At 39.0% G+C, this 27,174-nt stretch overlaps 1 protein-coding gene across 2 annotated transcripts in view; it reads left to right on the forward strand.

Moving 5' to 3' along the window:
- Nucleotides 1–27,174, forward strand: part of GPATCH2 (G-patch domain containing 2) — a 124,675-nt gene that overhangs the window by 52,088 nt on the left and 45,413 nt on the right. For both annotated transcript variants that reach the window (XM_066238112.1, XM_066238113.1), the window contains exon 6: nt 26,737–26,804. In XM_066238112.1, the coding sequence (XP_066094209.1) occupies nt 26,737–26,804 (68 nt within the window). The remainder of the gene's footprint in view (nt 1–26,736; nt 26,805–27,174) is intronic.

Genomic DNA, 27,174 nt, shown 5'->3' on the forward strand with positions numbered 1-27,174 from the left:
AAAACAGATACACTTACTTGGAGAAATTGTAAAGATGTAAAATTAGTTCATGATATGTTCTCAAACCTTTTGTCAGTATTCAGAACAAAAGAGTGATTCAGATGAGTTTTAAGTGGAACTGCTTTGCGTTCCACCTGTGGCTCAGTACAAAGTTTAGGGTTTGGAGAAGACTTGGGATCAAGGCCAGCTCTGCCACTTGGTCGCGTTGTGACCTTGGAAACTCTGTCCCCTCTCTGAGCCTCAGTCTCCACTCTTATAGCATGGACGTAATACTGAATCCCACCTCCCCTGACTGCCGTGGGATAGTGCTTGTGGGCCAAGTTCATCAGCTTCGAGCTCAAGTACTGGTGTATGTTAGAAAGTATGCATGGGGTCAGAATTCCATTCGCCCTTGTCTGTTGCTGAGCACCCTACCCGATCCCTAAACAAAACATGAATTTTGTGTATTGGCTGGTTCTGATTTGAAAATTGTCAGTGACTCTTTTGAACCATGAAGTCCCCTAAATGGGGGGAGATAGAAATTCATGTCCCTGCTGTGCTGTGTTGTTAGTCACCGCTCTTGTGGAAACCTCTTAGTTTGTCAGCTCCCCCCAGGCTGGCGGGCTTTCCCCCTGCCAGCCGTTACCACGAGCACTTAGCATGTTTCTTTCCCTCCAAGCTGGTCAGCAGAGGGGCCACAGAGCAGGAGGAGGGTCTTTAGATCTGCTTTTCTGTAGCCCTCTGGCAAGTGACAACCTAGGACAGCTCCCTGTGCTGTTAATTTACATTATTTATGTTTTTGGAGAAAGAGTTCAATTAAGAAGCATCATGGGTATTTCCATTTTTTTTGCACAGTGTTCCTGAGTTGAATCAAGGTGAGACTCAAAATGGGTCCAAACCTTTGGTAGTAAAAATGCCTGGTAACATCCAAGCCTTCGTACCTGCCACATAAGTAGAACAAAGTAGAAGCAAGCTGACTCAGGAGCCGCTGTGGTGTATTGTGAGCCCTCCTGTCAAAGAGCTGGCAGACAGAAACTTCCCACTTAGAACTCGGATTCCTCCATAACCTTATCAAATGGACTCATTGACTATCATGAGACTCTGGGGACTAAAACAAGATACAGACAATCTTTATAAACAGTTGGGGTTTTATATTAAATTATGATGCTAGCTTACCTTTTTTCTGCATTGTTCGCCACGTTGACTTAAAAAGAGGACCTGGAACAAAAAAAAAAAAATGCCCATCTCAGTAAATCTTGGTTTTAGAAACCCATTAACAGTGAGGCTGCAGAAACCCAGCGATGGAGTTATACAAAGGAGAAGATTCAGGTGCCATAAATTCTCAGGCCATCTGTACACTAAGTACAGTGATGAGTGAATCATGCATTTCGATGAGTGGAAATCATCTAAGCTCCTGCTATTTGTCGTTGGCTATAAAACCTCAAATGCTCAGCAGTACAGGCAAAAGCTCTCAAATGTTTTTTTTGTTTTTTTTCTAACTAGAGGGAAAGTAACAATGTTAGTCTTTTAAAAAATCAAATGGGAAATGTAGGAGAAAAGACAATGTTTTTTAAAAAAAGAATGGCTATTTTTATTATTAACTTTCCCCAAGTCAAACTCATTTAATGTACAGTCAGACCCAAAATATGTGAGGATTTTTTTTTTTACTGTCTAGAACAGAAACAAAATGATGTCTCTACATTTGCTATTAACTATTCTGTCAGTTCTACCTAAGTCCTGAGGTTGTTTGTTTACTTTTTTGGTAGGATTTATATTTTACCTGCTTCCCATACAAATCTACAGTTAAGACTAGTTTGACTTCTGAAGATTCTATAAAAAGTAATATGCATTAATGGGTTTATATATTTCTGAATCAAACACACAGTAACTTACAGCATTTGCAACAATGACAATACTCATGTTGTGGCAGCTGTAATAGTTTCACTGTCTCTTTCCTATAGTTGTGACCTTTCGCTGTTTGCCATCGAGCAGGCTCTCCTGTCCATACAATCTAATCAATCACCAGGCCACGTAGCATTAATTCGTGTGAGCCCAAGAAACGCTTAAGCGAAGCTGCTAGGGCCCGAGGATTGCACACCAGAGGCTGCTGTGACTTTTGGGGCCAAGTGAAGGCTGGGCTGCCCTCACTCGTGACCTCATAATTTCCAGAAGCAGGTGGAGGTGGCAATTATAGCTTCGGCCACTATCTTGAACTTTCTGTAGTAAGTGATGAATTGCAAATGGCTGGACCCTGCGCACAACAATAAACTCAAATAAATCTTCAATGTGTAATAACGACAAGACAGAAAGACTGGCAGCCATAACAAGGCGTCTGTTGTCGCCCAGTTTCCTGCGGCCTCGATATTCATCATTATCAGCCCGGGCCAGCTCGGGAGCCGGACAAGAAGGTCCGAAGAAGGATGAGTTGTTTGCGCTGAAGCGTCCAGTTGGTCCCATCTGGACGAGAGTAAATGGGATTTTTTTTGCCTGTTCACTAGGCCAGAGCTGTCCATCATTTTAGGCAGGTATCTGATCACTTCATGCTGTGGGACAATATGGCTTTGCACTGCTTGGTTCTCTCTTGGTAGTGCCATATAACATTTTTACCCCATTTGAAAGCTTTTGGTTACTTCTCAGTTACAGAAAAAAAAATGCAGTTCTGTTTTGACAAAGCTGAGCTAATGATAGTTTCCATTGTTGACAAATGACTTCTCAAACGAGAACCTAATTTTAATACAACCTGAATCACATTTGAAACCTATGCCTTAAATCGCACAGTTATATTGAATAATAATGTACATTTTCTTTAGTATAATGTAATTTACTATTCATTTTGAAACAGAAATGTAGACAATACAAAAATTAAAGTCAGAACTTTAAAAATATTTTTAAAGTATTCCCTAAATACTTTTTTGTTGATCTCTATGTATTAAATATTCTTGACAATAATAATGTGCCTATGACATTTCTGTCAGAATTAACTAAACACTGTTTGTTTTAAATAGAGCCATCTTCACTTGAATGGCTGTGATAAGATTAATCAATACAATAGTATTCTTGGATTAACTGTGCTCTTCCTTAGAGGCATATCAAATTTTTAAAAATATAGTTTGAACGCTCATTTATGAAGGCCACATAATTACATATTTTGTCTTTATTGTGATTATGATATTTTTAAAATGAAAACTTAGTAGCTAATTGGTGATTAATTTCCTTTTCTATCAACCACAGACATCTTTAATAAAGATTATAAACATTCTCTTAGTGTATTTTTTATTACCTTTTTTTCTCTATTAACTGTCCATCTTTTCAGGAAAAAAGATAATACAACTATTTCTTAACATTTTAGATTTGGTGTTGGTCTTCTAGAAAAAATGAACTCATTTATAATAGTGGAACCCTTTTGATTATTGCTTTTGATTTATGATACTTATTATCACTTCAACATATATATTTTGAAATAAAACAGTTGTATCATTCACATTCACTTTAACTCCTGAGATGATTAACAGATAAGACTCCTGTGGTTTCTGTTCCTCCTAAGTGCAGGTTCACGCCCAGGGTTCAGGCAGGCTGACATGCCATCCTTCACTTTGTCTTTCCTACCTAATAAATCTCTCTGCCTCAAGGCACCAGACTCATGCAGATTTCTCAGCACTCGAGTGTCTTGATGGAATCACAACTTCACGTTTCAAAGCTGAAGCGTACTGCATTCCATCTCTGCAGACGTAGCATCGCCCAGTAGTGGCCACATGAAAATATGTGTCAAGAACACTGTTTCCTCATACTGGGGTTTAAGCCATTTGTTTTCGGTCCATAGGCAGTTTCAGCCTATTTTTGGAACCCCTTGGTGGCCTGGCCATTCGTTGTAACATAATTGATGATGACGCTGTAGCATCCAGACTTTCCATCACTGCCCTGGAATCCTCGGTGTGCATGATGCTTCTCCCTTTGCCCTCAGGTGCCCACTCTCACCACCTGCTCTGCCTCTGGGACAGGTACACCAGTACGAAGTTTGTATTAGGCCACATACACCTTCAGTGAGATATGTTATTCAATCCAATGATACAACTACACTTTGAATAGAGTGCCTATGTCTATTGATGTGTCACATGAACCTCCTTAAGAATCTAATGAACAGCAATTTGTTGAAGTGTCTCCTGGATATGTAAAGGCTGAACTTCCATTGGGGTTGTTTCAGTAGCTAAAAATAGAGTATTGAGGTTTTATTCATATACATTAGGTTGAGCTATTAATATGTCAGTATTTTCTCTAGGTATCTAGATATATGACTTGTAGTTGTGCTAGAATGGGATATTTTTTAAGAATGTATCCAACTCTCTTAATAAAGCTCTTGGCATTTAATGCTGAGAAATATTGCTAATGGCATCTAAGACTATGATGACAGAAAACTAAATAAGTGAAAATGGATATTAAATGATTTTAGTTATTTTGTAACCTTCGAGCATTCAAGTCATATTACTTACTCGCTATTTGACCCTATACAAGTTACATAACTCCTTAACGAAATCCCAGTTTTTTCCTCGTAGAGTGGGCTAATAATAGTACTTCTCTTGTGGCATTTTATTGTGTTAATGAATATAAACCGATTGCGGCACAGTGTTTTCAAGAAGTGTTAGACATTATTGTTCAAATACAACATCTGTGTTTCTGTCTCCTAGTCTGTGGTTCAGATTGCTAATCTAAGGTGGCAGAGGGATTTTGGGGACATTTCAAGGTTAAAATGGAAAGGAATAGCAGCCTTGAATCTTTGAATGCATTAACATAGAGCAGTGGTACCCAAACTTCTCTCTACATTGGAATCACCTGGAGGGCTTTTGAAACTAGAGGTTACTGGGCTCCCCATGCTCCAAATTTCTCATTCAGAGGGTCTGGGTTAGGGTCTGACATTATGCAGTTCTAGCAAGGAATTCCCCAACTGATGCTAATGCTTCCAGAAACGCTGATCTAGTGAGACTCTTTCCTTAACTGACACACAGAGTGAAATGAGCTCATTTATGGCACCTTTTCCTTGCTGTTTGTGATACTGGCACCACGTTGAAGGCCCATGCAGCCTGCAGAGAGCAACGGCTTTGTTAACTGATCAGAAATCTTTGTCTGTTTCTGACATCCCGGATTTATACCCCTGACCCGTCTAGGCTTCTCTCTGTTTTACTTACCATTAATGAAAACTTCTTATTTTATATTTTAAAGAAGTTGGGGGGTTCTAGAATGATTATTAAAATAAAATATTATTTCAAATTCTGAACTTTTTAGATTTATAATATAACAAATGTGTGTGGAACATTATCTGGCCATGTAGACAAAAATTCTCCATAAAGTCTATGATTGTATGCTATCTAGTTACACTTAACTAATCATGTAATTGCATATCTTAATTATCATGTCTTGCTTGCTTCCCTACATGTATTTAAATAATTACATTAATATAATATATAACTATAAAATATAGTTTATTATCACTGATATTTTATTGCTCATACAGAAAGTGTTTATTAAGATTACATAAAGCAGTCATTTAAAAAAATTTTTTTTTATTTATTCATTTTAGAAAGGAGAGAGAGAGGGGGAGAGAGAGAGAGAAGAGAGGGAAGGGGGGAGGAGCAGGAAGCATCAACTCCCATATGTGCCTTGACCAGGCAAGCCCAGGGTTTCGAACCAGCAACCTCAGCATTTCCAGGTCAACGCTTTATCCACTGCGCCACCACAGGTCAGGCAAAGCAGTCATTTTTAACTGGCTTATAGTTGCAAAAAATAGATTTAAAGTCACGTTTTAAAAATTACTCTATTTCCAGTTCAGAATCACCTACTTTGTTTTTGGAAATAAATTTCACTTTGTGAGTTTTCATTTCTGAAGGAAGTTATTACATACTTTTTATTTATCAATAGATTTTTGTTCATTTTGTTGTTGTTTTTTTACAAACCAAGAAGGTAACCAGAAAATTTTACTTTTAGTTGTGGATGAGTACCCTTCACTAAAAACATTACTGTTAATGATGATAACATAACCAGTTTGTATTTCACACAATCTTAGGTGGTTTTATTTTTTCATGTGACGATAGTTGGCCTTTCTTCATGGGAACTTTGAGGGCAGTGACTATCTATCATGACAGTGTCCCTGTGGCCAAATCACTCTCAAGTACTGAATAGTACCTATGAACATTCGGTAAATAAATGAATAATAGGCATTGTTGTTGTTGTCTTTTATTGAGCATCTAGTATATGGTAGATCTTTCACTAGGTATTTATGTCTTCATTTCTCATGATAGCCTATAGAAACACGTATTCTTAGTCACAGAGGAACCGAGGCTTGGAGACATTAGAAGCCTGCCCAGTGTCACGGCTCGCAAGTGGTGGGCCCTTGTCTTTGCCACAGAACCTAGGCTCGTGTCACTAAACCAGGCTACCTCTGAGTCTCACATTCTGGGGTGGGTAAGATAGGAACATATACAGTATTCAAGGAGAGAAAAATGGAATGCTTATGAGATTGGCATTTAAGAAGGCAGGAAACTCCCTAGCGTGCGGAGGACCTGGGTTCGATTCCCGGCCAGGGCACACAGGAGAAGCGCCCATTTGCTTCTCCACCCCTCCACCGCGCTTTCCCTCTCTGTCTCTCTCTTCCCCTCCCGCAGCCAAGGCTCCATTGGAGCAAAGATGGCCCGGGTGCTGGGGATGGCTCTGTGGCCTCTGCCCCAGGCGCTAAAGTGACTCTGGTCGCAACATGGCGACACCCAGGATGGGCAGAGCATCGCTCCCTGGTGGGCAGAGCGTCGCCCCTGGTGGGCGTGCTGGGTGGATCCCGGTCGGGCGCATGCGGGAGTCTGTCTGGCTGTCTCTCCCTGTTTCCAGCTTCAGAAAAATGAAATAAAATAAAATAAAATAAAATAAAATAAAATAAAATAAAATAAAATAAAATAAAAAAAAGAAGGCAGGAAACTCAACCTGGGGAACTGACAGTTATTCCTTGCAGAGTTGTCCCATTAAAGAACTAGTCAGAAGGAAATGAGGTTGGATTTTGTTGCACATAATTTAAAGCTATTGGCATCCAACAAAAGCATGCTTTTGCACCCAACGAACCAGTGAACCTAAGTGCAGTGAAAGTTTGGAGTCACTAAACTTCTCCTGTTTTCCAACTCCTAAGAATTTGCAAAGGACAACTTAGTTTTTAGATTCACTTGCAGATTAAGAAACCCTTCTGTTTTATATATATTCCTTTCCTTAATGATTGATCTAAATTGGCTTTATTTATTATTGTACATAGTTCTGTCTGAGTAGATTGATATTTCATGGGAATGTGAGTGACCAGTAAATGCTTATGGAGTGAAGAATGAATGAACAAATTAGGGACCGAATGACTGGAGGCTATGAGCACTTCGTGATTTCTCTTTGAACAATGTTGTATGAGCTGTAATTCAGAGTCAGTGGAACCATTCATTTGTATCATTAGGGAAAGATAGAAAAGGAAGATATCAAATCAAATAAACTTCTCATGGCATACTGATCTTTCTATACACTGTAGCAGGAATATCTTAAGTGCTTCTGGGGCCTTTTCATCCCAAAGCAGCATTTACCATCTTCATTTCCCAAATGTTAAATATGACTGACAGTCCTTAAATGTATAGTCTAATATCTGAGGCAAGCTCTGCGGGGCGGGCAACTCCCTGCCCTGAAGGGAACTGTAAATTTATATTAAATTGGAAAAATACTTTGAAATATTTACGTGAATTATCATCAGTTATCCTTTGATCGTTAATTGAGGTTAATTTAAATAAACCTCACATGGTGCCTGGTCCATACTAGGTGCTCAGTAAATGACTCTATCATTGAACTCAGCACTGGGGAGAAGAAGCTAAACCTTAAGTGTTTTGAAAATAAGGTGTTTAGATGCTATTAGACAAAGCTGGTATACAAGGAGAAAAAGAAGCCATTGTATATAAAGACAAATGCCTGTTTGTGCCTGTCAATTAAACCTGCTCAGGTGCTAACTCTTAGGGTGCTTTGTTTGTTTGTTTGTTTTTTAAAGAGAATGGAGCACCGTCACCAAACTGGTTTCTCTCAGGGAAGGCAAAAAAAATAAATAAGTTCCGTGCAAAATAACATAAAGCAAGTAAATTCTTGAATCTGTTATAGAAAGCCTGTAAATGTGCACAGTATTCTTTTTGCAGTTAACATTGTTTATTTTGAATTGATGCAGAGGAACAGGTACCATCGTCCACTATTCTCTGTGATGTAAAAATGCTCTGGTAGGAAGAGCATCTTTGTCTCACACAGAAGAAACTAAGCGTCTGTGGGACCTCAGACCTACCGGTCATCTCACCCGCGATCTGGCTCTTCAACCAGGGAAAATGGTCGAAATGGCATCGCAGGCTTTATAAGATAGCAAACACGTATTACTACCTTGCTAGGTGGAAAGTAATTTTATACCTGCCTTTTTTATGAAGCCTTCATGCATTTCATGTATTCTGTCTCTAGACTACGCGTCAGGGCCCCTCCAAATCCCAGCCTGGCCTCGTGGTTCTCGGGTCTGTTCTCACAACTGAGAACATGTGCTTGGTGCTGTGCACAGCACAGAGAAATATGGGTGACGGTCTCCTGCCTAGAAGCCTGTGATGGACTGCGAGGTCTTTAGACAATCAGCTATTAAGTCAAATTCCTGTGTGTTAAACGTTGGACATTCATCAATGATGGATGGACCATTTCTGATTGTGGGTTTTCTTAGGAAAATCCTTTCCTTTGTTTTCCCGTTCTTCAGAAAGAACGTGGTAAGGATGCCAATTCATGTCCCCAGACCCTCGGTACCGCCCAAGTGCCCTCTGTGACCAGGACTGCAGAGGCAAAAACCTCGCCCTGACTCCTCATCAGCCAGTCCTCTTCTCAAAGTCTGCCACGTGGCCCCGGCACTGCTCGGCCACTGGCGGACCCCCTGGTATGACTGCCAGGGCTTCAGTGTTGTTCTTCCTGCGGATGGCTGGTCAGCAGACAAGGCTCTTGGAGAAGTCTTGGTTTGCTAGTGATCAGCGCTGAGCAAGGCTTGCATATGGAGGACAGGCAACAAAGGGAACTGAACTCGTTTTCCGAATTCTGGCCTCTGGTTTGAAAAAGAAGGAAAGTGGGGAGGGGCACTTGACAATCTAGAAAAAGTGAAAAGGTGATGCACTGATTCTTCCCATTGAGTGGAAGAAGAAGAAGAATTAAGTGGGAAAGCAATGGCATTGCGGTCAGAGTGAGATGTTATGTAACTCCAAATAGTGTGGCATTTCCGTTGCATGAAGCATAGCCCAGCCCATGAAGGCTTGCTTGGTTATGGAAGCATTTGGGTGCTTCCTAGCCTACCTGAGAATGTTGTTAGCAAAGAGAAAAGTTTGTTCATCAGTTTTGAGCGTGAATAACACACACAGCTGGATTGCAGAGCATGCTAATAAAGAAGTAGGGAGGTTTGGTCTTCATGTGGGAAACCCCACTCTGCCCAGATGAAATACTAAATTATAACTATACTTAAGAGGCTTGAACACGCAGTTTGATTAAACTTGGATGTGCTCCTCTTCCATTGCACCATTTCCCTGAGAGGTCTGCATTGTAAACTTGCAGATGAAACTGTTTTGAGATGTAACAAATGACTCCACTCATTATCCCGCACATAGTAGTGATGAACATTTGCATGAATTAAGAAAATTTTGGATTTTCCCCTTTATATGTGCTCTTAACTATTCCCAATGTTTAGGGTCCTAATGAGGTTGAACAGATGGCGGATGCTTCAATTTTATGATTTCATTGCTCGTTTTCTTAATATAGGCTACACTGTAGAACTTGTTAAAAATTTTTGAAAGATCCTTTCCTTCAGATCAAGGACTTTTTGTATCAAGGCTTTGAGGACTTGACTTGTCAGACCCCTAGTGACTCACAAGACTGTACTTTTGGATGTGATGACAGGGCATCTGTACACTGTAAATTTGAAACTGCAGGGGGAAAACAAGAGTGTCGCTGATTTGTCTCAGGAGGTACGGGAGCCCAGGTATTTCTTGTTGCTGAATTTTCTCGAGTTCAGGGAGCCAGAGATTTATGAAGCAGTGTAGGTTTACTGGGGAAATCAAGTCACGGTTCTGAAGAAACTAACAGCGTTTTCAGCATGAGGCATGTTTTTTCTTTTCTTTGTCTTAAAAGTTCCACTTTTAGAATGATAGAAGCCCTACCAGTGTAAGTAGTGCAAAAGGACTTAAGGATCCTGATTCAAATTTGCCTTTCAGGGAACTTATTTCAGAAGCTACAGATGAATATATTTTGTTGCAGAACTGTTCAGATGTGTCTACCTCTGTGGCCAAACCCTGTGTCGGAACCGTCATCATTAGATCTCCAAAAAATCAAACTACAGTAAATCTTTGTAGGAGTTCCTATTGATTTTTGTTAGAACCAACAAGGGGGTATTTGGGGGGTAATTACCCCTGGGATAGGTCTGAAGAGAGAGGCTATGGAAGCACAGACACTAGATGACATTAAAAGCTCTTTGGCTGCCTTTCACCTTCAGCTGCATAGTCCTAGGAACAACAACTTCCAATCTGTAAATACTAGATCCCTCCCTCTACAAATCAGAATTCCTTTTCATTCTGCTAATTTCATTAAAGGCTAATTCTGAAAGCTAAATCAAAGTATTTGTTGAAACCCGTTTACCACCGGCATAGTTCAAAATATTCTCACACACTAGAATTAGAATTGATCAAAGAGTAGCACTATTGTGAAAGCATAGTGCACTTCATAATAAAAGTAAAAAATGGTCTTATGGTTTAGAGAGAGGTAATCGCTGCTATATCACTAAAAAAATCTACAGTTTTGGAAAAATTGACAAGCTATTCTTCATTATTGCTATCAATATAAAAACTCATTTATTTATTTTTTTTACTCAGTGAGAGGAGGGGAGGCAGAGAGACAGACTTCCACATGCACCGCAACTGGGATCCACCCAGCAAGCACACTAGGGGGCGATGCTCTGCTACTCAGCAACCAAGCTCTCCTTAGAAACTGAGGTGGAAGCCAAGGAGCTATCCTCAGCACCTGGGGTAACTCGCTCCAATGGAGCCATAGCTGCAGGAGAGAAAGAGAGAGAGAGAGAAAGAGAGAGAGAGAGAGAGAGAGAGAGAGAGAGAGAAAGCAAAAGGGGGTAGGGTGGAGAAGCAGATGAGTACTTTTCCTTTGTGCCCTGACTGGGACACATAAGAGAACCCGGGAATTCCACATACCAGGACCAACACTCTACCACTGAGCCAACCAGCCAGGGCCTATAAAAACTCATTTTATTCCACCAACAATCATGTGTTTAGTTAAAAATCCAGGGTCTCTGCTGCTTTAGGACAAATCATTGTTGGAGGGCTCTAAGATGCATACTGGGAAGGGAAGAGCCTGTTGCTGGCACTACCCAGTAGCACCGGGCAGCCTGCTGGGGGTTGCCTCAGCCCTGGGTCCCTCTGTTTACTTTCTGTTCATCTGTCCGTTCTACCTTCTGCTTTCCTTGCCCTCTGTACCTCCCTCTCTTCTTCCCTCCATTTCCTTTTCCTTCTTTCCTTAAATTTCAATTTAAAGAGCTCTGGAATCCTTTTGTGATGGTACCATAATCAATCATGTTTTCCATATCAGTCATAAAGTTGAAGTACGCTATGTAATTTTTAAATAGTTTTAACCTCCAGAAACATTTTAATTAAAAAAAAAACACTAAAGGAATGTAATTTTAACTTAGATGTTGAAAAAATTTTAGTTTGTCTCTGATATGCTAGTATTTATCCTAAGCTTTTTTTTTATTTACATTCAACGTATGAACCAAACTAGGTGATCCTAACAAAAGCAGCGACTATTTCAAAAATACAGTCAGCACAGATGCATATGCATTTAGTTTTTATATAAATAACATTTCTAATGGACTTATGGGAACAATCAGGGAATCAGGTCTTTCGGGGTTATCAGTCGCCCTGTGTCCCATGCACTGAGGCTCTTGCCATAGCCATTACTATAAAGCGTTCCCTAAGTACATAAAGGCTCTGATCGTTAAGATTTTTATTGCCAGCCACACATACAGAGCTGCAAATTGCCTTGTTTCAGATTTATTATGTATTACTCCAGAAATTCTATAAAGATCAAAAGAACTGATTACAATGTTGACCTTTGCATTAACTCATCTGAATTTAAATTCAAGTGTTTGATTTGGGAAAATAAGTCCATTTATCATAGGTCTGCGGCAGAAGGTATTGTACAGCTTTTGATTGGGAGTGCAGAGACCAAATTTATTTATTGAGCGTGGGCTTGAAAATTGTTTGTAGGACAAGAGGAACAAAAGTCTCAGCTGCCATTGTGTCACGCTGGGGGTACCAACGTGGACACTGCCCCTTTCAAATTTCAGCTCGTCAGTCTGTTTCAATCTTGTTAATCTCCAGGTAGTAAAGTGAGCAAATATATACTGTTTTAAAAATATAAAGCATTCTTTGATTTAAACTCAATCACCCTTTTACTGAGAAAATAACCATTTTCAACCTAGAATTTCCATTTTGGAGGAATATTGAAATGCTTCTCATCCTGAAATTAAATTAGCCTCTACATTACGCCCGAACTCACACTGGCCAATGTTTTCTTTTTTCTGAATTACTAAGAAAAAACTGTTTGTGGTAATATCTTCCTACACAGAATTATAGATTTAATTAACTTTCCCCTATTGAACTATTCACTTTTTACCACACAGAAAATTTAAATGTAGACCCTTGCACTATGCCCACATTAACTTTCCAAATTGCCTGTCTTGTCCACATTGATAAATCTTCCCATCTGCTTTGAGGTAGGCAGAGGGTTCTAGAAGGTGATTTGATAAAGCAAGGGTTGATGGAAGTCAGCACAAGGCATCTGCATGAATCAGTCTCTGAACAGCCATGAAATTTTGATAGGACATTCATAATAATATGAAATATTAGGGCCCCATGCAGTAAAGTTTAGAGGTCATGGACATAAGTTGGCCCATAGTAACCTGAGGAGCCTGTTGGTAGAAAGCACGCATTGTGGGTTAGGATTTATGCCCATCTTAACCCTGAAGGTTCAGCTCTTCTACTCCTTGTGCTCATTAACCCTCCAACTAAGTATGGTCAGAATGGAGAGAGGCCAGGGTATTGCCCATTTGCTAAGTTTCAATGGGCAGACCAGAAGCAATTACAGTGGACCCTTGACATTTGCAACAGATTTGTTCTAAGACATTCACGTGTTACACATGGGAAAATGTAACATAGCATACTATCTTCCCCATAAAACCCAGTAAAGTAAAACTAAGAAAATTAACTGACCCTTCAGGCCATTAGTGATTCTATAAACACAAGACCAAAGTATTTGTAAAGCTATTAAAATAAATTCTACCTCCTAAATACATCTCAAATAATGAATATAGGATGAACTTCCTAATCATTGTCAACTGAAATTCTTGGAATAATCCAAATTATTGAGTAGGAATATTGTATTTACCAAATTAATTTAAACATATTCTTTTTTTTTCTATTTAGTTTAAATGGACTTTATAGTCCTAAATGGTTTAGTTATACTTTGATAAATTTTACTCTTGTTCCACCATTCTTGATATATAAACTTGATGTGGTTTCATTTGTTGTCATGATGATTCTTTCACTTATATGTTAATATTTTGTATGGCATCAAGATATTGTAGTGAGTACCTGAGTGGGTGGCAATGGACAGAGTTTGTAGAGAAAATATCTGTGTTCAGGACAAAGCAAGTAGTCTTATATGTTCTTTGCCCACTTCAAACCTCTTAAACTGACTAATTTCAGGTAGGCAAATATATATAGAATGCCAGCTGTGTTCCAGACAGACATTGTCTTAAGTAACCCCAGGTGCAAAGAGAGATGAAGGCAGGCCCTTCTGCCTGGGGATTTGCTGCCAAGGGTTACCATATACCAGCCTTACATGGTCTACAAGTACATCATTAACGGAATAGCAAAGCGCTGAGGCAATTCAGAGAGAAGGAAAAAACCAACAAGGACTCCTTTTCCTTAATTTCTAATCTCTGTAAAAATGATCTTAGAAGTCAATGTACAGTTGCAGAATGCTTTAAATGTAAAGGGTTTTAAAGAATGTATTGAATTTTTTCTTAACAGATTAGAAAATTGAGGTCCAGCAACCTAAAAGGAGTGACTTATCAAAGCTCATACATCTGAGTACATTTTTTTTAAGTAGTCATTGATTAGGGTTTAGTATGCTCACAGATTACCATTTAGGTAAAATCTTTCTAATGACTGGAGAGCAAGCAGTTGAGTTCAATGTTTTCTAGTATTCACCATCACTGCAATATGATTTCAAAGCAAGAAGAGAAAAATGTAGACATCCCCTGAAGGGGATGCAGGATAGGAGATGATGGTGAATTGGGTCTTATTGTGTAGGTCAAGTTTCCGACAGACGAAGAGTCTTAAGAGACATAGTGGAAATAAAAGAAAAACAAGGTTGGAATAAATTGGAAGCGTAGGAGTGACAATTCCTGACACAAAAGTCTTGATAGAATATCTGTGTGTGTGTGTCTGTGTCTGTGTCTGTCTGTGTGTGTGTTTAGATGTGGGAGGAGAGGAGTGTTCTCTTTATTACTTCAATACATGTATTTGAACCGTCTGCTAATTCAAGTTTTTTTTAGGCTCTTAGAATCAGCAAACCAGCTGTAAAACATTCAATTTAGAGACCATTATTAACAGATAAGATACTTAACTCTATTTTATTTAAACTTGTGACCTTTACACTAATTGAAAAGCATCAGAAAATCACCAGCTGATGGAGTCCACTAATACTGTCTATGTGGAAATTACCAAATTAAGTTTGGTGATTTGGACTGGCTACCGTGTAGTTTCAACTTAATTTGTCAAGTAACCTCTTCTTTATAACGCAGTGTGTTTTGCATATGGAATATGTGTCTGCATTTTTAATATGCTCGTGAGAAACAACCGCTCGTCTGATTTTTATCAACCCTGACCAAGATTGTTTCAAGTAATTCACTGCAAAGAACGACAGTGGCCCCAGTAATGAACTTCTCTGATGGTACTATTCCTCTGGCCGCCTACCCTCCTTGCTTCCAGATTTCACTAACCCTGCAAAAGCCCCTCATCCTTGCCTCAATCTACTGTGATAGTTACTGTGTCATCTTATTATTGAGACTATCTCGCATCAGACTTTAAGACAGTTAATGCAAACCGTTGGGCCCCAATACCCCCCCCCTTTTAATCACTATGCTGTTCCATTCCTAAGATAGCATTGTACTAGAGGAAAAAAAGAAGATTGAGGAAATTCTTGGAATCTAGTTTGTTTTGCTAAACCTGGCGGATGGTGTATCCTGCCTGTGGTCACTGCCCTGGACAGCAGGAGTTACTGCTGGGACTCCATATCGCTTCCTTGTCTAACCTTCTCATAACAATTGCGTCTTTGTCACCATCGATCTTACAACCTGCAGACTGAAAAATATGATACACGTAATGTGGGATTCTGGCTGTAAAACAGTGGAAAGGCTTAAGCTAGTAAAATATTTACTGCTTTACGGGTTACTTGTAGATCAGATACAGAGATTTACATCTATTCTAATGGAAGGATAACTCTTCTATTTATGAGCATCTTCAAAGGGCTGGTGTCAGTTTGTGACTTCTTTATTCACTAAGTTTAATATTTCTCATGAGCTTCCATGGTGGGGGGGAAGGGTGCACAGGGTGGACAACAAGAGACGGAGGAAGTGATCAGATTCGCTGATTACCATATTTCACTGTTAGATATTTATTTCTTCCCATTTTTTTTTTTTACTTTTTTACTTTTTATTTTTTTGTATTTCTCTGAAGTGAGAAGCCGGTAGGCAGAGAGACACTCTTGCATGTGCCCGATTGGGATCTCACCCGGCATGCCCACCAGGGGGCGATGCTCTGCCCATCTGTGGCATTGCTCCCTTGCAACTGGAGCCATTCTAGTGCCTGAGGCAGAGGCCATGGAGCTGTCCTCAGCACCCGGGCCAACTTTGCTCCAATGGAACCCTGACTGCAGGAGGGGAAGAGAGAGACAGAGAAGAAGGAGAGGGGGAAGGGTGGAGAAGCAGATGGGCACTCCTCTGTGTGCCCTGGCCGGGAATCGAACCCGGGACTCCTGCATGCCAGTCTGAAGTTCTACCACTGAGCCAACTGGCCAGGGCCTACTTCTTTCCATTTTAAAGCTAATGCTACTAAGTCTCCCAAAGATAGGAGAGTCTGTGATTTTTTTACTTGAAATATATGTTATCCAAAGGATAGTAAAAGTTACAAGTTATTATTTGGGATTGGTGTTGCCATTCATTGAGGAAAGACAGTGTGTAATATACTAAAATTTTACTATTCTCTATTAACTAACATTTAATTTTAATTAACTCATTGACACAGCTATTTGTACCCCAAAGAATAATTTGCATATGTTTGTACATGTGATCCTTCCCCCCCTCTTTTTTTTTTTGTTTTTGTTTTTGTTTTTATTTAAAGGAGAGAGAGAGACAGAGAGGGAGAGAGAGAGGAGAGAGAGACAGAGAGAGAAGGTGGGGAGGAGCTAGAAGCATCAACTCCCATATGTGCCTTGACCAGGCAAGCCCAGGGTTTCGAACCAGCGACCTCAGCATTTCTAGGTTGACGCCTCACCCACTGCGCCACCACAGATCAGGCCTTCCTCCCCCCCCTCTTAAGTCACAATTACATATTATTTAAGTTATAGAAATTTTTTAGGGCAGCTAATGGTACAAGGACCAGATCATGGACTTCAGTCACCTAAGACTAATTCCCTGTATGTTTGTTTCAGGAGAACAGCTTGTAGAATATAATATCTGAAGTGCTTAATTCACAAAATATAAACCATATTAGATCATCAGATTTAAAATGCTGGAGACTATCAGCATTTTTCTTATAAATCACTATCAATGTACCTTTCAGGTTCCTAGAAGCAATCTTTTGAACATCAAAACCAGCTGTAATCTATATTCTCTTGTAATAAATTGATTTGATATAACATCATTGTAGGCTTAAGGTAGGAAGGGCAATGACTGGCTTATAAAAACATTTGAAAAACAAGACAAAGAAATATGCAATTTAGAAAGGTAAATACACAACTGAAAATACTCTGATAAACTGCCAAATAATGAATACAGAAAAAAAAAATTTCAGGTACTGAAATGTTCATCATTATAATTCAGAATATTTTAAGCAGTTTATAACTAAGCACTTAGTGTTCCTAGTCTGCTTATATTCTTAAAGTAAAAATTTTAATGTACATTGTAGAGTTTTTGTCCAAAAGCTTTGTTAATAATTCTGTGTTATCAGTTGTGTTTGCTATCATAATTATCTTCACTGCCCTGTTATTCCTTGACCTCTTTGACTACCAAAAAATAAAAATAAAATAATTTTTTTACATGTACCAAGCTTTTTAGAATGTTGACATTGTCATTAGTAACAAGAACTATTGAGTATATATATTTTTCTAACTTTCATACTTAATATAATAGACTCTGAATAAGTTAAGATCTAATAGGAAAAAAATTTTTATATATGACTCTTTTTTCCCCCCTGCAGAATTGTGAGAATTAGACAGGAGGCTTCAACACATTCATTAGAATTTTTATTTATCTGCAATTTCTTTAAATAGTTAAACATTACTTTTTAAAATGTTCTGAATATCCAGAAAGATAAAAGGATTCTTATAGACAAATTCCCTAGCAGGAGTGAACGTTATGTGCTATATATTTCAGGCTAATAATAAGGGCTTCCAGTGGGTCATTGTGTCATCCCCATGGTGTCTGATGTGATGGAGGATTATCTTATATGTCAGCTAGCTCATCCTGTGAACAATTTTGAGCAGGCAGAATAATGGGACTGAATTCTGAAATGAGCGTTGAATTATACTGGAAATTGTCACGTGTGAGAACAATAACTTTTTAAAATAAATGTCACCTTTTGACATCATTAGGCATATTTGATAACTTTTAATGGGGTATATTTTAAGTAGATAGATTGGGTAGCATAGAAGTGAATCATAATTTTATGTTTAAATAGAGAAATAAAAGTTACAATTTCTATCACACAAGATTTTTATTAATAGACAGGTACTAAGCAAAAATGGAAATATTTTTTTTTTCTTTTCTCTTTTGTGATGGCTGGATTAACATTACTCAATACTACTAAAGTCTCAACTTCTTAATTTCTGTTTTAAGATTTGAATAGAAAATCACTTGTACCCTAACACAAGTGCAGTAATATAGAAATCATTAAAATTGCTTTCCTATATTATGTTTCCAAGATAGTATTTTCAGAAACCCTTATTCATAATGCTTTTTAAAGTCACACATCCTTTAAAATATTTTTTAATTCAATCTTTCTTTGTATTTCCCTGCAAAATCATTTTGCTAGACCTAAATATACACTTAATTTTGAGAAAAACTTTGTGTATGTATATATGTAGTGAACCTCAAGAAAACATTTATTTTTAAATGTGCATGTGAATTGCTTGATATGGGTTGAATAAGATCATCCACTTTTACACTATCATGGCATATAGATTAGAATTTTAGAAGAGGTGTCAGTTTTGAGTATAATGAAGTATGTTGCAGTGGGATAATATCAGAAAATTTTATACCAGCTCATGCATATTGTGGCTGTTACTTTGGCATTTACTCATAAAAGGCAGGTTTTTATGCACAGTGGGTTTGCAAAAACATATGTGCATATACGCGTATGCTCCTGAAGCCCACAGTATTGCAAGTATCTCAACTGAGTGATTTAGGAAGCCTTTGGTCAGCCACCAGAGGCCACTCACAGCTTGCTGCTGACGCTGGACGGCTAAGGGACACTCTTTCTTTAATCATTATTGGCCATCCTCAGCTGGTTAATTTTTAATTTTTTACTAAAAAAAAATTATCTCATGGGGCAGTCTGACAAAAAGGTGTTGCTGTATTTGTTTCTCAATTATGTAGATTCTTTTCTATAAGAGCATTTAGATCATTATAGGTGTACACCAGAAATATGAATGTATGCCCTTATTCAAAGTATTATTATTCTACTAGAGCAATAATGCTACATTCTTAATTGTTAGTACTGACTTGTTGCAACTAGGAAAAGAACTGTTTGAAGTGAAGATTTAAAATCATTACACTGTTTTGGTTTAGATTCAAAACATAATTGCTAATGTTGCTACATATACACGTATATGTGTGTGTATATCTAGTGCCAAACCTTCCTCAGTTTAGTGTAATTTGCATTCTGATAATGCTTTTAGAGACATATTTGTGCTCCTATTACATGAAAATGTACTAAGATTACTTCCAGATACCTGAAGTCTGGCTTCACTCACCGCCGCTTGTGGCGCTGGCTGCTAAAAGGTTAGCATCTTCCCTTTGCCTCGTAGGATTGCTGCTATTCAAGGAAGGCTAACGTTCATCAGAAAGCTGAACCTGTGCTCTCTACTTCATTCCTTCTGATTTTTATTGGGGGAAGGATGGTCTTTATAAAGCCTTTCTGGCTTAAAGGTGTAAGCTCACATTTACATTAATACCTGCTTTTGAAGAAAAAAAAATATGGTACAAATTCTCTAGTTTTCCGAGTTCCTTCACATATTCTCATTATGAAAATGCTTCATTCCTCATTAGTGCAGTTTTCAAATGTTTTGCTACTTTGGCTGAAATGACTCCTAGAGGAGCCATGTGTTATTCTCGTTCGTCCGTCCATAACACATGCTGACAAACCCTTGCTTGAGCTGCCATCTTCACCGTATTTAAAATCGCCCATGGGTTACCCTACAGTTACAAGTAAGAACCATAGTATCCTTGGATGTATAAGTCCAGGCTGAAGATTTTCCAAGAATATAAAGTACCCCCCTAAGCTGCAGGGAATGTGTTCTAAGACCCCCAGTGGATGCCTGAACCCACAGATAGTACTGAACCCCAGAAAACTGTTTTCTCCTGCACACACATTCCCTGTGATAAAGTTATTTCATAAATCAGGCACAGTGAGAGATTGACAACAGTAACTAATAACAAGAGAACAATTACAATAACATATTGTAATAAAAGTTAAGTGAAAGTGTTCCCTCTCCCTCTGTCTGTCCCTCTCAGTATCCCTTTGTCTTGTGATGATGTGACCATGATAGTGTCTAGCAGTGGGATAAAGGGAGGTAACACAGGCACTGTGGCATAGCTTAAGCTGCTGTAGGGGTGACTTGTACACGAGCACTTTAATCCTCTTACAACCCCTCGGACAGATGGACGATTCACGTCCACCCTGGGTGGGCAGGCCCAAGATTGTGTGTAAAATTTCCTCATGCTGCTCAGAATGGGGAACAACTTAAAACTTGTGAATTGCTTACTTTTGGAATTTTTCTGTAATATTTTTGGACCATGGTTGACCATGGGTATTTAAAATTTGCAGAAACCGAAATAGTGCATAAGGGAGGGACCTCTGTATTCTAGATTCAGGCCAGCATCTCAGTTCCCAAATACTGAAAACACGTGTTTGGGTGTACTCTTTTTAGCATAGCCCCCTTAGGGGAGAAAGGAGTAGGCTGTGAATAGGACAATTTATGTCCCAATCTAGCTGTTTTGTCTTTGTGACCTGGGGCAGGCACCCTTCCCTGTGAGTGTTAGTTTCTTCATCTAGTATTTGAGGATAATGTCTGTTCACTCTAGCCACCTAGCCTGTGAAAACATCTTATATATGCATGTAAGAGCTATATAGAATAGCAGTGTCATTATTATTATGACAATATTTCTAATTATATTAATTCTTGATGGTCATAGGTGACTGTTATCACACTTTTCATTGTTGGTTCCTTTGTGCTTATACTCCTTGGAGAAGGATTAAAAATTGCTTAATAAAAAATATAATGGAACAATTTGGAACCCTTAACCTTGACACACAGGTTAAAAAAATTATCAGATTCACTCACCGTGTTATATCTACCGCAGAGTAATTTAGATAACGTGGAAGCTGTAACTGTAAGATGCCGGCCACGTAGACCCTAATATGAGGATTTTTCACCTCAGTGTCTTACCAGTGGGAACTGCTAGTAAGAGCAAGAATGCTGGTCAGTATTGGTGGGTTTAAAAAAAAATGAACGAGGTCGCTGGTTCGAAACCCTGGGCTTGCCTGGTCAAGGCACATATGGGAGTTGATGCTTCCAGCTCCTCCCTACCTTCTCTCTCTGTCTCTCTCTCTCCCTCTCTCCCTTTCTCTCTCCTCTCTAAAATGAATAAAAAAAAAAAAAATGAACGATGATGAAAGGCCCTGGCTGGCTAGCTCAGTGGTAGAGCATCAGCCCAGTGTGTGGAAGTCCCGGGGTCGATTACCGGTCAGGGCACACAGGAGAAGCGCCTGTCTGCTTCTCCACACTTCCCCCTCTCCTTCCTCTCTGTCTCTTCCCCTCCTGCAGTCAAGGCTATATTGGAGCAAAGTTGGCCCAGGCACTGAGAATGGCTCCATGGCCTTTGCCTTAGGCGCTAGAATGACTTCGATTGCAGCAGAGCAACGCCCTATATGGGCAGAGTATCACCCCCTGGTGGGCATGCCAGGTGGATCCTGGTTGGGTGCATGCAGGAGTCTGTCTCTCTGCCTCTCTGCTTCTCACTTCAAAAAAATACAAAAAAAAAAAAGTGAACGATAATGAAAACTTTGTATACCTTTTGTAATGTTATTAGATTCTATAAAATTCCAAATGTTGAAGTATCATCTTAGTTGGAAAACCAACTTATGGTAAGTTTAGTAATTTCATGCACATTTTTTAAAACCTCAGGAAATTCAGTTGTCCTCAGAAATGCATTGTCTTCTTTCCTGGATACTTCTGTCAGGAGGACATTGTCTGAGGGTTGGAGTGACCTTTTTCTAGTGTCCAGCATCTTACTAGACATAAGTCAGATATTTCATGTGTATATTATTTTTTTAGTTTCTTGAAGAGAATTTTCTCTAGTGCAGTGTATAAATCCACATTTTACTTTAATAGAAATCTAGACATATGAAACTAAAATATGAATCACCACTTGAATTATTTACTGATATTATTTTTTTTATTATTTTTTTATTTTTATTTTTTTTTGTATTTTTCTGAAGCTGGAAACGGGGAGAGACAGTCAGACAGACTCCCTGCGCCCAACCGGGATCCACCTGGCACGCCCACCAGGGGCGATGCTCTGCCCCTCCGGGGCGTCGCTCTGCCGCAACCAGAGCCACTTTAGCACCTGGGGCAGAGGCCAAGGAGCCATCCCCAGTGCCCGGGCCATCTTTGCTCCAATGGAGCCTTGGCTGCGGGAGGGGAAGAGAGAGACAGAGAGGAAGGGGCGGTGGAGAAGCAAATGGGCGCTTCTCCTATGTGCCCTGGCCGGGAATCGAACCCGGGTCCCCCACATGCCAGGCCAACGCTCTACTGCTGAGCCAACCAGCCAGGGCCAACTGATATTATTATTCTTAAAAAAAATACCTTGGAATTAAAAGGGTTCCTTAGCTTAAACCTTTATCATGACATCAAAAAGATGAGTTCAATATAACAATGTGATTTAAATCACCCATATTCCTCTCTAGCACCATTATAAAGTAAATTTAAACCTAATTTTATACATACAGTGGGATAACAGGTAAATATTTGTTGAATTGTGTCAAGTAGAGCAGTTTGGGGTTTGGAACAAGGAGTAGTAGCTGTCTAAGTAAGGAGCTAGCGAGGAGAACTGAGTTGGTAAGTGAGGATCAGATTAGAGAGAGATCTGAATGCACTTCTCATTAGTTTTAATTTCACCTTCAGTGTAGAGCTATGGAGGGGTCTGGGATGAGAACACTGACCTGTGAAAAGCAGTGACTTAGGAAGCTGAATTTGGCAAGTTGGTTAAGATGGCTTGGAGCAGGGCATGATACACTGCACACAGCTCCCTTCTCAGAGGTGATTTTTGTCTCCTTGTTCCTCTTAAATCAAATAATTTCTTTGTTTCCCTTTCATTTTATGAAAGCTATTCCTTTTGCCACCTGAATTGTCAACTTTTTTGCATTTGCCTTAAAAGTAATTCTAAAGCAGCTTTTACCTTTTTGTATGTTGCTTTAAAAGTAATTCTAATGTTGTTTTCTGGAGTGTCTCCCATCCCCGTGTGGGTTGTGCCTTTTGTGACTTGTGACCATTCTGTAACACCACATTGAGAGGAGATGGCACATGAAATATTTTATTTATTCTTCCAACCATCTTGTAACAGAACTTTTTTTCTGATTTATAAAACCCAGGTGCCCCCATTTGAAATACTTTTGGAGAATCTTTCTTTGGTACATAGTTGAAAGGTAAGTATTTCCCTCGTTCATTTTAGCAGCAGTTGACAAAAATCAGTTGTTGCTGTTTACAATATTATTTTCTTAGGCTTGTTTTTTAATGAAGATAAATGTATAGATGAACCACCCCCCTTCTTTGCTCTCCTCCTCTTCCCTCCCACCCCCAGGGTTCAGAGTCCTATTTTTAGGCCTGTTTTTGTTGCGCTGTTTTCCTTAATATCTGTCCCCTACGTGTGACTGACACATGTGTTGAGTGTATCAGGGGGCCTTCCTGCAGAGCCTGCTGAACTTGAAAGGCCTGTTTCTTTCCGGCAAAGAAATTGAGTCAAATTAATAACAGTCCTTCCAGAAACAGGAGATGGCAGGGCCTTAACCAACTAGTGGGATGGCCACAGCCCCGAGGCCTGGCAGGTCTGACTGACCCGGCCTCACCGAATTGAAAGGCGTCGCGTTGAATGGCAGCCGCCACCACACGTGTCTGTCAGTACAGGCACCAAAGGAGGGTCAGATGCAGCTGGAAATGAGCACAAAGCTGAAAGAACACGGCTGTCCCGGAGGGAGAGGGGAAAGGGTGGTGGCTTCATGCACTCATAGGAGACAGAACACTTCATTCACTGAGAGAAGGAATCTGAATCTCTGAGAACATGAGTGGAGGACCGTCCACACTGAACAACCTCTTGGCTAGTCCTGGAAGACTGCTGTGTGTTAGATAACTCTGCCTGATTTGGGAAGGAACTTACTCAACTGCTCACTGTGGAAGAAAGGGGTGGAACACAGTGGGTTCCATAATAACAAGTTGAAAATTAGATATCAAGGCAACTGTTTCATTTATGCTTTGAGGAAAGTCCTAAAATGGTGATAATAAAGCAGTGATAGAAAGAATAAGGAATTATTTCAGTGTAACTAATGAAATTGGAAAAATAGATATTTTGTCATTGATATTATTTTAACGAAATTTCCCACAGTACTTATGGACCTTATGAATTTTGATGATACTTGTAATCATTACTAAATTTTCATCTATGACTACTACATTCCTATTTTCTGAGGTTGATGATAAATTGGTTGTAAATAACAGCAAAAACTAACACCCATGTGGTCTTTTAGCATTGTAGTTTATGTCACCATCTGAAATAAAAAAGGCCAGAAGTTGACCTAAACGTTATGTTATCTAAGGGCCATCCATTCCTTCCTAGCTTTGAGTATATTTTTTCTTATTTAACGATTTGTGCAATAAACACAGGTGATAAAAAAACAAAAAAAAACGTGCCTACTTTATTTAGCTTCCTAGTGACTACTGATGTAGTAATATTTAACAAATAATCATAAGAATTCAGGGCATAAAGTATAATGTCTAAGATTATCATCAGTAAATATTGGCTAATTACATAAATGTCTCCAGTGTTTTAATAAGAATTGGATTGTGGAGATACTGCTTCCCATGAAGAACAGACTACCTGTTCCGTATCTAATCTTGCGGAATAAAAGCTATGTTTTCTAACAAATAAACTTTACCATGTGAATATTATTGGCTATTTAAAGAGATAGGGATTTTTTAATTTGTGATTTCTTTCTAAGACCTTTCTGGAATAAGTGGAAGGCATATTTGGGGGGGAGGATAAAATAATTAACATACTTGACTGTTTATTAGAAATTAACAATTTTGATCTGATGTTTAAAGTGGCTTCATTGTATTTTAGGAAGATGATTACCTTCCCCTGAAGCAGACCAGTGACACTGACCCTGAGAGGAACGTCATGCGTGGGCGATTCAGTGTTGCCTAATTTCATTTTTTTAAATTCTAAATTATACCTGCTTGCATATATCTTTAAAAGGAAAAGGAAAAAAATTGCCTTGAAATAACAGTAAAAGGATATTTGGCTCTATTTTTTTAAGGGCCATGTCATAGGTAAATCATATAAAGTTATTTAAGTATCTATATTTTCCTCTGTCCATCTTTTGTGAGTTATTCCCAGCAATTGAATTGAGCTTGTAGTTGTGTATATATATGATTTCTGAGAAATACATACAGTGATTACTTCTGATGAGATGGAAAGGTTACATTTGTATTGTGGTCCAAATTAGTGATAAATTCTGTTTTATTGTACCCAGTTGCATTGTCTTCATCAGGCAATTTATCACATGAGGTGTATGTGAAATTTCTTCATTTATTAAATTTTCAGATTATATATTTCAAGCCAGGGCAAGACTTTAAAACATTTTTTCCCCATCCGTATAGCTTCAAGTAAACAAGCAATTTTAGCCCTGAAAATAGCTTCTGCTCTGTCAACACGTTGTTTATTCTTTCTCTGAGATAAAAAGTTCAGTTTTCTGATATTTGCACCCAGATAAAGTCAGTAAACAAGATTAATATAGTGTGGAAAAGGTTGTCAGCAGCCCCAGCAAAGGAAATAAGTTGCCCGTACATAGAACATACTGTAAACTGAATAAAAGTGTCAGGTCCACCATGAGATAATGTGATCATGAACCTCTAACAAAGCATGACATGGGCACAGTCGGCTTTTCTCATCGCCACACTGGAGAAAATGGATTACTGCATCCCAGGGACACCCACTGCAAGAGCATGAAAACCTCATTTTGAGACGAATGCAGGATGGAGTCCTGCAGTTGGGCCACATGTTGCCCCGTGGTGAGCCGAGCTTAGCCTTGTTAATGCCCTCATCTGTGCACATTTGCAATATCTGCATCTCTTGGAATTTCAGCGTATCCGCTGGCATCCCTGTTCCCCAAGTCATACGAGAATAAATACGTTTTTTGAAAATGTTACATTTTTTCCCCCTTTTGCATCCTTCTGCCTCATGATGCCTTTTTAATTTTAATTCTATACTCTAAAGGCACTTCTGTAATTATAGAGGGAGTTTATTTTTATTACGAGCATGTATAGCACGACCTTTTGTTCTAAGTTTGTGTCTTGTTGATTGTGACAGTGGATTCATCCTTGCGTGGTACTGTGTACACGTGTCCTCCGTGAGAGCCTTCTGTCAGATAGGAGAGTTGTGAATTTTTTTTAATGGGAGTGTGTTTCATCATGGAAATACTTTTGAACTTTTAATTCTTTAAGAGATTTGTAATTTTATTTAGAAATATCAAAATAAAATACTGCTCTGCTAGGTGAAATTACATTTTATTGTATGCAAATATACAGAAAGCTATAAAAAGAATGGGTGTAGTCACCTCCTCAAGTATTTACATGCCTTTAAATGAGTGCATCATAATTCATATTGTTTATGTTTAGAATATAATGACAATCTCCTTTGGTCTTGGAAATATCATTTGCTCCATGAAGTTTTGTCTCGAGTTTGAGAGTTGATATTACATTCTCCATTTTAGAGTGGATGTCCTCAAATGGGAAGGTCTCTGTTATTCACTGTCCTTCTTGAAACATACCTGGGACAATTTTTCGTTTTAATTCTCCTTTCAGGGGACCACTCCCGGCCCAGGCAGTAACAAGAGGATGGTCCACTTTTCTCCGGACTCTCATCACCATGAGTGAGTACGCTCAAACTCTGGGTAACCCTGTAGGGGCATCCTACATCTTTCTGTTGGGCAATTGGTAGCTATTACTATGTAGTAAAGGCTGTTTAATTTGTATCTATCTTATGAAAGAGTAAATATCATATAACAGTGACCATTGTGCAAGAAGCCTTTCAATGAGTCCCATGGCAGAAATTGAAATACAGGTTATGAAATACAGTCATGTGTTTATTTGTGATAGGATTTGAAATTTGTCTATTATCTTAAAACATTTAAATTATATTACAGTAAGTAACATCAAGCTGCTCTCCATTCTTAAGCCCTTCCTCTCCCAACTCTTTCTGAATTACTGAAATGAAGAGGAAGGGGCTTTTTCTCCTTACTT

Source organism: Saccopteryx bilineata, chromosome 1, assembly GCF_036850765.1.
Source record: "Saccopteryx bilineata isolate mSacBil1 chromosome 1, mSacBil1_pri_phased_curated, whole genome shotgun sequence".
In the NCBI taxonomy this organism is placed as follows: Eukaryota; Metazoa; Chordata; class Mammalia; order Chiroptera; family Emballonuridae; genus Saccopteryx; species Saccopteryx bilineata.